This window comes from Eumetopias jubatus, unplaced genomic scaffold (assembly GCF_037043125.1).
Source record: "Eumetopias jubatus isolate StellerSeaLion01/CBP00866 unplaced genomic scaffold, mEumJub1_p1.0 scaffold_14, whole genome shotgun sequence".
Lineage (NCBI taxonomy): Eukaryota > Metazoa > Chordata > Mammalia > Carnivora > Otariidae > Eumetopias > Eumetopias jubatus.
Genome location: NW_028274820.1, coordinates 101583953 through 101595628, shown reverse-complemented (window position 1 = coordinate 101595628; position 11676 = coordinate 101583953). Strand labels below are relative to the sequence as shown.

Sequence of the window (11676 nt, the reverse complement as noted above, 5' to 3'; positions counted from 1 at the left end):
AATGCCTTCCAGCGCGTCTGGGTCTCGCTCTTCCTCGTTTGGAGACTCCGGCAGAGCCAGACGACCCGTCACCGACAGCGCTGCGGCCAGCGGCTCAGCCCTGCAAAGGCGTCTGCCGCGGCCGTCGCTAGCTCCTCCGGGCCGCAGGGGGCGCTGTGGGGCGGGGGCAGGCTCGAGTCCCAGCGTACACCGCGTGGGGGCTGGGCCGGTGGGGTGGGCGGGGCGGGAGGCCGCGCGCCGAGGGAGGTGCCGCGGGGTCGTCCGGGCGGGAGGCCGCTCTGGGGCAGTTACCCGGCCCGCGACAGGTGCCGGGCGGGAGCGCGAAGGGCCATGGCGGAGCCGGCTCCGGTAAGAGGGACCTTGGAGGTTGCGGGCTGTGTAGAAATTCGTCCCTGTCGCGGTCTGGAGTGGCGTCCCGAGTCGGGGAGTGAGGCGGCGGGGGACTGTCGGCGACCCATGACTGAGCTCCGGGCTCCTGGCCGGTGAAGGCGCCGTGTAGGTGCTCGAGTTGTTCCGCAGTTGAGCCGGAAGAAAGGGGCCAAGTGGAGAAATCCAGGGTCTTTACCGGTCGTCCCCTCAGGTCACCCGCTTTTTCCCGCCCTGTGTCGGGGCTCTTTGAACGTCGTGGTTTCTCTTGGGCTCTCGTTCTGTGCCCTGCCGGTGAATGTGGCCTCAGCGAACGTCATCTGTATAAACGGATGAAAAAAGTCACGGGAAGGGAGAGTGGGCATGAGAGGACCCGGAGACTGCTGCCTCTGGGAAATGAGAGAAAATGTGAAAGCAGTTGGGGTTGTTAATGGAAAATGTGAACACCGGTTTTAGACTTTAAAACGCATATCCTGAACTTAATCCAGGAAACTGTTAAATTCAATTAAGTATAATCTCCTTACCTATGCAAGTTTTTCTTCTACCCTTTCTGAAATTTCATATCTAATAATCTTACTAAAGTTATGCATTCTCCCTTCTGCTTCTCACCCCCTCCCGAAACAGGTACAGGGTACAGGGAACCTTTCTGGCCTATACACTCTTTGCAACTTCCTATGAGTCTGCAATTATTTCAGAATAAAAAGTTTTTTTAAAAGTCTTGCATAGCAATAACTGCTGCTAAGTAAAGGATCCCTCTCTAGATGGTACATGTGCTCAAAGGTCTGCTAGTCATTCATTCACTGTGTGGGTCCAATAGACTTCTGTGACCCCTTTATTACATTGTTCACGGCACCATCCGGAGAGAAGGAGACTTTAGTATGGTTTCTTCTTGTCTCTTAAAGACATGGACGTTGGAAGACAGTAGCTTGAAAGTGAAAATGTACGTATGTGCTGTTTGTGATTCTAGGTAAGGATGACGTTTGATGATGTGGCCTTATATTTTTCGGAGCAAGAGTGGGAGATCCTGGAGAAGTGGCAGAAGGAAATGTATCAGCAAGTGATGAAGACCAATTATGAGACTCTTGATTCCCTGGGTAAGCTGGGCTTCAAAGGAATCATTTTGGGGGAACCTGCCTAATACCAATAGGATTTCTGCTCTGTATTAGCTATTAGCTGGTTGAATATAATTCTGTGCTTAATGTACACTCAGAATATGTCCTTAACTTCCTATTACAGCGTGGGGATATTTAACTTGTCCCTTTTTATCTAGTGGTATCTGCACCCCTCAGTCTTATCAATTCTACAGTCTCTTTCACACAAACCCTCCCTTGCTTCTCCCACAGTTAAAAATTATTAAATAATCAATTCGTCTCTCTTTTTTTTAAGTGTACCCTTTTATTTTTTTAAGTGATACTTTGATGCCTGCTTATATTGCCTAAATAGGATGAATTTTCTATCCTCATAAGATCTGGGAAAACAGTTCACTGGTAGAGGGAGAAAGAGCAGTGGGGATAGGACTTTTAGGTATCCCTAGAGAAATACTCAGGGAGGAGATTTGAAGAGAAATTTGTGGAGATTATACCTTGCTGTTTATCCAACTTGCTTGAATTCATTCTTGTATCATCAAAACCATTTCTTCTGTTTTCACTTTAATAGCTGATCTTAGTATAACTTGTGGCATTCTCTCCTTCCTTTGGGGTTTATAATCTCTTCCATCGGAGATACAAAGGACAAGATGAGTCTATTGTGTGAAATCAGGGGGAAGAGAATTCTGAGCAGAGGAAGGACTAGTGCAGAAGTTCAGGGGTTGGAATGTATGTGCTCAGTGCGTGCTGGGAGCCGCAGGGAGGCTGCTGGAGCACATGTGCAGAAGGCTAGGAGAAGGGGACAGTGGTATACCAAATGAGAAAAGGGCCTCTAGGATTTTATTCTAGACAAAGGGAAGATAAGATGATGAGAGGATTTACATGGGAGTAATATGTCAAAATTTGTTTTAACAATTAATTACTTGAATTGCTATGTGGAGAATGAACGGCAGTGCACAGCAAGGAAAAGAAGGACACCAGCCAAGAATCTCAGCAGGGGGGCGCCTGGGTGGCTCAGTCTGTTAAACGTCTGCCTTCGGCTCGGGTCATGATCCCGGGGTCCTGGGGTGGGCTTTCTGCTCAGCGGGAAGCCTGCTTCTCCCTCTCCCACTCCCCCTGCTTGTATTCCCACTCTCGCTGTGTCTCTCTCTGTCAAATAAATAAATAAAATCTTAAAAAAAGAAAAAAAAAGAATCTCAGCAGGGCAGGTGAGGCTTTATGGCAGCTGAACCAGGTAGTTAGTAATGCAAAGAGAAGTAAGATGGGCTCTGGATATCTTTTGGAGGTAGCATTCGAGAGTCTGCTCGTGGATTGGATATGGAGCGTCAGGGTGAAAGAACTATCAACTAGATTTTTGGCTCAAGTATGTTGAAGGCAATGGCTTTATTCACTGACAGGACGAAAGTTGGGGAGAGAACCTTAAGTTTGAGATGCTTATTAGATATTTATATGGAAATATATATAATTGGGTATGCGAGACCAGAATTTCAAGTGAAGATCAGGACTGGATTCACAAATCTGGTGTTTTAAACCTGAGGGCTACGTGGGATCATCTAGGGAGAAATGTAGATAGGACAGAGCACCAGGACACCTCAACTTTTGGAGTTCAGGCTAAGCAGTCTGAGGCCAGTAAGGTACAAGAAACTAGAGCCATGTGCTAATCCAGTGTTGAGTTTGGAGTTATCATAACTAGTGTCCGTGGGCTTGAAAATCCAGTCTGATTTTCCCACATTTTAAAACCCAAAGGGCATTATTTACAAATTATTTTCTTTTTTTTAAGATTTTATTTATTTATTTGATGGGGGGCAAAGAGAGCACAAGCAGAGGGTAGGGGCAGAGGGAGAGGGAGAAGCAGACTCCCCACTGAGTGGGGAGCCCAATGCGGGACTCAGTCCTGGACCCTGGGATCATGACCTGAGCTGAAGGCAGACGTTTAACAGACTGAGCCACCCAGGCGCGCTACAAATGATTTTCTTTACAGGACGTCCAGATATCAGCCCCAGAGATTAGGATTCAGCAGGTCCAGCCTCAGGCCCAGGAATCTACATTTTTAACAAGCACTTCAGGTGCTGCTAAATGCTGGTGGTACCCAGTTCGCTTTGAGAAACACTGACCCGAGGGATGACCACTAGGTGACGCTACTACATAGTATCCGTTGCATCTTCTAAAATCTCTCCATTGCTTTATAACTACCCTTCTTCCCTTCATGCTTATGTCATTAGACACATTACTCTCTCCCCCTTCATAAGTGCTGTCATTGAACAACTTCCTGGTTCCTTCACTGTACCTCAGTAGTTAATTTCCTTGGATGTCTAGTCAGAGGTGTTTAGTGATTGGGCTCCCTCCTTGACCCCCTGTGATTTTGCTTTTTATTGTTCTCATAATGATCATTTGTTAATGCTTTCTGCCCAGATCTGTTGTTAAAAATCATCGCCCTTAACTTCTGTTTCCTTTAATTTTGTGAAATACTGCAGAGGACATTTAAGCTAAACAGTTTTGGTTAGGTTATATTTTATTGTCATTCATGTAATTTCAAGGGTTTCAATTTTTTTGACCTAACTTTGATGATGTATCTTCAGGAATCAAAGTTAACTGTGAAAATCACGTTTAGTGAAGTACTCAGGTAAACCCAGACTGAGTCTATGTGGTCTCTCTTTGCAGGTGGCGTTTTTTCCAAGCCAGATTTGATTTCCTGGATAGAACAAGGGAAAATGTTGTTAATCAGAGACCAGGGACCCTTGGAGAAAAACATAACACTTAGCCCTTCTACTGATGAGCAGTGGGACTTGCAGAAGACTGGAAAGTTGCCGTATTTTGGTGAGTATGATGGATTTAGGGTCAGGACTCATTTCGTTTTCCTGAATCTTTCTGGATAGGCAGCTGGACATAGTGAATAAGAAACAATTGTTTTGATGGAGAATGTTAGGTTTTTTTATTCAAGTGGGAAACAAATATAAGAATGTATTACTTTTTATAAAGAGGGAAGTTGTGTATGTTTTATTAAAAAAAAAAAAATTATGACCCTGGAAAGAAGTACCTGTAAAAGAGCAAGTAAAGGACCCTCTTGTCAAGTCCGGAGGAACAACCACCTTCTCCATCATACCATTGTGTCCATTTGAGTATAGAGCAGTGGAAAACTATCCAGTTATTTTTTATTGTACAGATTTTTAGAACTTGGGCTTTTTTTTAAGTTCCTTTTAAAGGATTCCTTTTTGAATTCCTTTTATCATAAGAAAAACATTGGAAACACTTTATAACACTTTAAATACTTAAAGGAATAGGTCATTTTTTAGACTATGCTAATGTTTTATTAAATGGAGATCTTCTAAGTCCCTGGAAGTCAAAGGATTCTCCTGAAGAGGAGGGGATTTGAACCCAGGGATGTATGGTTAGGTCCATCAAAAGAATAAAAGAATTCCCAAGGACTTTATTTCATTGCCACCGTCTCTTATTTCGTTCATCTAATGAGTATTGAGTCCCTACCATGTTCATAGGACTGTCAGTTATTACTTAGGCTGGGGGTGGGATGGAGAGGTCTATATACCTATATGTATGTCCTCCTATAGGAGTTTATTGTCTTACCTGACATGGCAGTTAAGTTAGTCGATTGTACCGAACTGTTGGACTAGTCACCTATAAAATGGGACTGTATACAGTTTAATAAAATAGGTGGCAGTGGTAGCAGTGCTACAGGGATTTAGAGGAGAATGAGTGGAGTAGAGATAGCAGTTTCCCAGGAGGACTTCTAAGGAATTAGGGTTTAAATAGCAAAGAATGGGCAGATTTGGTTAGAGAAGATCAGCAGGGGTCACACATGACCTGAGGCTCAGAGGTGGGAACAAGCCCATTGTATTTAGAAAATGTATAGCTGAATGTTATTCTTGGGATGGGATGGGAGATGGAGAAGGGGAAACATAAATTAATGCCAGTTTATCTGAGGCTAGGAATGCCAAGGTGGAAGTTTGACTTCATCCTATAGAAAGGGAGGACCTAGAAAGGTTTCTGAGTAACAAAGAATGGACAACTTTAGTTGTCCCTAGAAAGTAATGTTCCCTTCTTGCCAGGTGGCACTCACCCCATAGTCACAGCTGCTTCTCTGCCTGGCATAAATAGTAAGTGATAAGAAATAGGATTCAAGGAGACAGGTAAGTATGATCTAGACATTAGCTGTGGAGCGCTAACTTACTAAATGACATCACCCAGATGGAAACATAACCTATGTTGTTGTTAAGATGACCACAGAGCATAATCAGAGTCCTTCTCTGGGGACAGGCCTACCCTTCCTGACAGGTGAATTTTCCTCCTGTGTTAAGAGACTTAAAAAAGGAGAACCCGAGGACCCAGTTCAACAGGTGGGAGAAAAAGCAGTTCTGAAATATAGGGGCTCCAGTGAGCATCTGAAATTGTTCTTTCCAGTTTTTGTGGGTGAGAATAAGGTGCTAACTCAGCTCCCCGTTTCCTCTCCTCATGGCTTTTACTTTGGGAACAGCACTGACTGTGCTTATATTAATACGTTTCTTATAATGCAGAGTTCTTGGAAAAGGGAATTATCTCCATAGTGTTCTTTGTGAATTTAGTCAGTTGCCATTTGACATTCCTAAGAAAGTTACCTATTAGCATTTCTTCCAGAAAGCTTTTCCTGAAATTTGGGGGCAAGAATATGACCCAAAGCCTTATTTAACAGATTTAAGGAAATAGAATGGTCATATTCTCAGACTAACTCATCTTTATTTTCTTTCAACTTCTGCTTACCCTCTGAGGGTCATCCATAAGTTCACAAGATATATTTGCCTGCAATTTTTTTCCCCCATACTAAGCCATTTCTTAACACATACCGGAAGGATTTACATATCAAAGTTAAACGTAAATATAATTTACCTGTGGCAGGCAGATGCACAGAGTCATCAAAATCATTGAGATTCCTTAGAAATGTGAACACAGTTCTTGACCCCACCATAGCACAGACACATTACTGGTAAGGGTGGGTCTTCTTTTTTTCTCTCCAGGTGACCAAGGAACTCTCAGGGCAAAAGAGAAGGAAGGCCATTTAAATGGTCTCCTAAAGCAGGGTTCATGTGCTACCTTACCAGGGGAGGAAAGAAAGATCTTACCAGATGAAAGAGCAACCTTACAGCATCCAAGTCTCCAAGAAATAGGGATTGTACATAAAAACCTTGACCTCAGAGCATCTAATCAGGATAACAGCAATCCATGGCATAAGCTGATAGGTACTCCAGGTCACTTGGAAATTCCACCAGGACCAAGATTTTATTCCTGCTTTGTCTGTGGGAAGGTCTTTCAGCTAAAAAGGGACTTGGTAAAGCACAAAAGAAACCACGCTAAGACTCAGCCCTGTAAATATTCAAAGCACAAAAACAAATCCAGAGGGAACCCTGAACTCAGGTGGAACCGGATGATCCTGTGTAAGAAGAAGCGTTTCCAGTGTGGCAAGTGTGAGAAGAGCTACTATCTCAAATGCAGCCTGATCACTCACCACCAGGTTGTTCACACGGGGCAGCGGCCCTTTCCCTGCCCTGAATGTGACAAGACCTTCCAGTGTAAAGCCACATTGAAGAAGCATCTGTGTTTGCACAAAAGAGAGAAACCATTTTCTTGTGAGCAGTGTGGCAAGGGTTTCACCCAGCAATGCAAGCTCACTGAGCACCTCAGGGTGCACACTGGGGAGAAGCCTTTCCAATGTCCAGAGTGCAACAGAGGTTTCCGCCAGCAGAGAAGTTTGAAGGCCCATCTTTGCCAACACAATGAGAAGAAGTCCTTCCATTGTCCAGAATGTGGCAGAAGCTTCTCCCGGAAGGCTGCCGTGAAGGCCCACCAGAGGATACACAGTGGAGAGAAGCCGTTTTCTTGTGACGAATGTGGTAGGAAATTCACACACAAGACGAAACTCACTGAACATATCAGAGTTCATACGGGAGAGAAGCCCTTCCAGTGTCCTGAGTGTAAGAAAAGTTTCCGCCTAAAGAGGAGCCTAAAAGCCCATCTGTTTCAGCACAGTGGGAAGAAACCCTTCCAGTGTCCAGAGTGTGACAGGAGCTTCTCTTGGAAGAATGCCATGAAGGCCCACCAGCGTTTACATAGTGAGGAGAAGCCATTCTCCTGTGGGGAGTGTGGCAAGAGGTTCACCCGGCCCTCTAAGCTCACTCGCCATAGCAGAGTCCACAACAGGCAAAAGGAATTTTCCTGTGATGAGTGCAAAAAGACCTTTCCTCGGCAGTCGAGGCTCACGGAGCACCTCAAGGTCCACACCAAAGAAAAGCCATTCTCCTGTTCTGAGTGCAGCCGGAGCTTCAGCCGACACTCGCACCTCACTGAGCACATGAGACTTCACAGTGGGGAGGAGCCTTTCCAGTGTCCTGAGTGTGACAAAAGCTTCTTCTGGAAGGCCTCCATGAAATTCCACCAGCGGATACACAGGGGGGAGAAGCCCTTTGCATGTGGCGAGTGTGGTAAGACCTATACTCAGCAGTCTCAGCTCACTGAACATAAGAGAATCCACAGTGGAGAGAAACCCTTCCAGTGTCCTGAGTGCAATAAAAGTTTCCGTCTCAAAGGAAATTTGAAAAGCCACCTGCTCCAGCACAGTGACAAAAAGCCATTCTCCTGTGTTAAATGTGGCAAAAGTTTCACTCAGCAGTACAGGCTCACTGAACATATTCGAGTCCATAGTGGTGAGAAGCCCTTCCAGTGTCCCGAGTGTGACAAGAGCTACTGCATAAGGGGAAGTTTGAAGGTCCACTTGCATACGCATAGTGGAGAGAAGCCTTTCAGGTGCTCTGAATGTGGCAAGGGGTTCCTCCAGAAGAGAAGTTTGAAGACCCATCTGCACCATCACAGAGGGGAGAGGCCTTTTTCTTGTGATGAGTGTGGAAGGAGCTTTACGTACATGGGGGCACTCAACACCCATGTTGCGGTACATGCCAGGGAAAAGCCCTTCAGTGTCTAGGCCAAGCCGTGCAGAAAGGAAGCGGCGACAGCTTTTAGGCGGAGCTAGCAGCTCTTGGATCCATGGCCTAAGCTGGATAAGGAATTCACAAAACGCTGACCTCAGATACACTGGCCGGCTGCATAGCAGGCAGGGTGGCGTGACGGCTCCTTCACGAAGATTCCAAATAATCCAGATGTAAAAAAAGAGGCATCTCCCCTCTGTAATCCCCATGGGCAAGGCTTGCCAGTCATGGAAGGAACATTTTCTCTCTGCTTCCTATTACCAGGCCTCCTTATTTAAATTTGTGTTGAGATTTTCAGTTTTCTCATAGTGAATTTTCATTTTCTCTCACGTGGTGAGAAAGCATCTGTGTCTCGGGAGGATTTCTCTCTATTGCCAAAAATAAATGTCATCTACCATCTCCTTTGTTAACGATGGCGCACATAAGTGTCCTTTCCCTCTGGATTAATTTAAATCATCTAAAAGCCCACCATTGCGAGTAACAAGCAATGACTTGTATCTAACCCCTCTGCATTTCAATAGTGTATGTCAATTCTCCAAGAAACATACTTGCCTTAATATTGGGGTCTCTTAGGTAAATACCAAAGGAAAAAATATTGCCAGTCCAAGACATCACTCCATCTTTTGTTCTGTGGCTTAATCTATCACTATAAGGTGATTTTCCAGCCTGTTCTAGCAAACCTTCATCTGTCTCTTGGACTGTCAATCTTTTAACATCATTCCTACAAAAATGTATAGATTTGCTTCCTTAGGGAATCCTTGGGGCCTATGTAAATTTTCCATTTTTGTAGTACATGGTGGTCGAGGATTACCTGAAAAAAGGATAAGTGCCACTTCTGGTTGGTGTGTTCCAGTAGGTGCAAGCCTCTCGGTGAGTCAGTGTGCCTTTGTGCAAAGAAAAAGACACTTTCCCTAACCTGTGCCGGGGCACGTGTGGGCTGGATGTCAACCTTCGCTGGCCTCTTCACCAGTGTACCTGAGGACAACTCTGTGCCTGCTTGGGATACATGTGGAAAATGCAGGCCCTGGGGACCCTCCCCAGATGTACTGAGTGATGGTCTTCTCAAGTGAACTTGTTTGAAAAGTTTCAGAACCTTTGATCTAGTGAGTGGAGAAACTGGAGGCAGGAAAGCTCTGTTTGAAAGCATTCTAGTCAGTCATCCTGTGCAGTTGAGGTTAGGCCTTTTCCTTTAAGCCTTTTCTCTCCTGCATTTTGTAATAAAGCTTCTTGTGATAAAATTTCATATGTTATGGGTCTATTAGCTCAGGCTGCTATAACAAAATGCTACAGACTAGGGGGCTTAAACCACAGAAACTTATTTTCTTACAGTTCTGAAGGCTAAAAGTCCAAGATCAAGGTACCAGCAGGGTTGGTATCTGATGAGAACTGGCTTCCTAGTCCTCATATGACTTTTTCTCTGGGTACAGGGTGGGGGTGGGGGATCTCCAGTGTTTCTTCCTCTTACTAGAAGGATACCAATCCTATTGGATTAGGGCCCCAACCCTATGACCTCATTTAGCCTTAACTAATTAATATTGGGAGAACCTGGTGATGTGCACTAGACCTGAGCAAAGCGAATGAGGAAGCACAGATATTAGGAGTGCTGTGCTTTCCTAAACGGAAAAAAAATACCAAGAATGGGGAAGAAGCACCCCCCGCCCCCAAAAAACTAACAGCTAGCTGTATGTGTCTGCCCATCTCTCCCCTGAGCCACAGCTTGTGTGGTAATGTCATGTGTTATCTCTTAGGTGCTGATGACTTTCAGATCTACAAGTCCATATCCATAGTTGAGCTTCCTCCCGAGTATTTCTGACTTCCACAGGCATCTCAAACACAAAACGCCCAGAATAAGACTCCTCATCCATATCATCTCTCCCTCTGCACCTCTTCCTTACACTCTCTTGTATTCCCCCCTCTAAAGTTATACTAACTAACCTCCAAAGCTGTAAATCTGATAATGATCCTGGGTTTTCCTACACCCAACCTGTCTCCTAAATTCCTCCCAAACGCCCTTCTTTATCTCTACCATCACCACTAACTTAAGCCAACTTTCAAAAATTTCAGTGTTTTTTAAAGTCTTTTTTTTTTTTACAATTTTATTTATTTGTTTGAGAGAGAGAGAATGAGAATAGAGAGCACGAGAGGGAAGAGGGTCAGAGGGAGAAGCAGACTCCCCGCTGAGCAGGGAGCCCGATGCGGGACTCGATCCCGGGACTCCAGGATCATGACCTGAGCCGAAGGCAGTCGCCTAACCAACTGAGCCACCCAGGTGCCCAAAAAATTTTAGTGTTTTTATTAACAGTTTTTTCCTGTAGTGCATTCATCACCCTTGTAATAGATTGGTCTTCCTAAAATGCAACTCTGTTATTCTCAAAAAATATTTTTAGAAGTTTCTGATTTTATTATAAATGCAAACTCTAACATGACATTAGGAAAAAACCTCCGAGCTGACCCAGACCTGCCTTTTCAGCTTAAGCTTGTTACCTATTCACCATATGAAATTCACTCTTACCAAATGACTATCTTTCCCAGTGCATAATATTCTCATGACTGCTCCCTCATCTTCCTAACTCCTTGTTCCACCATTCAGTCTCAACACCGGGAACATTTGAGGTATGTGCACAATGTCAGCACATCCTCTAAATACCTTTCTCTAATAGCACTCTTTGCATTCAGCTGTAACCTGCCTACTTCCCTCATAGACTGAACCCCTGCCAGGGCAGGGATTTGATCTTGCTTTTGCATTTTCTCCATCCAGATCAAGCTGTTCAGATCAAGCTGTTCTGTGGCTTAATACTTGGATCATGATATACCCACTAACACAGGGCGGGGTGGGGGTGAAGGAGCACTGGGACTTGATTATGGACTTGAGGGTTCTAGGGAATCAGGTAGACACAACTGCAAAACAGCTACATAGGACTTGATTATGGACTTGAAGGTTCTAGGGAATCAGGTAGACACAACTGCAAAACAGCTACATAGGACTTGATTATGGACTTGAGGGTTCTAGGGAATCAGGTAGACACAACTGCAAAACAGCTAGACAGGAATAGTTGGATGTGCACATGTTCTCACATATACACAGAAACTCTACCCACCCCCTTCTAAATGATCCTGTAGACTGTAATTCCAAAACCCATCAAGAGATCTAAGTTTAAGTGAGCCAACAAAACAAAATCAGAAGATGAATTCACTCCATGTAAATTTAAAATAATAGAGACATCTGGAAGATATCTTAAAATCAGTACATTTCATTC

General features: G+C 44.5%; 1 protein-coding gene across 2 annotated transcripts; it reads left to right on the top strand.

The window, feature by feature from the left end:
• Positions 1-254: 254 nt before the first annotated feature.
• On the top strand, positions 255-8832 carry ZNF425 (zinc finger protein 425). Of its 2 annotated transcripts, none has more exons than XM_028106309.2 (4): positions 255-348; positions 1334-1460; positions 4113-4268; positions 6458-8832. In XM_028106309.2, exons 1-4 carry the CDS (start codon positions 331-333, stop codon positions 8413-8415), a joined length of 2259 nt encoding a protein of 752 aa, XP_027962110.1. In that variant the 5' UTR covers positions 255-330; the 3' UTR covers positions 8416-8832. The 2 variants fall into 2 exon arrangements, with proteins under 2 accessions (XP_027962110.1, XP_027962111.1); XM_028106310.2 differs by lacking the exon at positions 255-348 and adding an exon at positions 423-495.
• The last annotated feature ends 2844 nt before the right edge of the window (positions 8833-11676 follow it).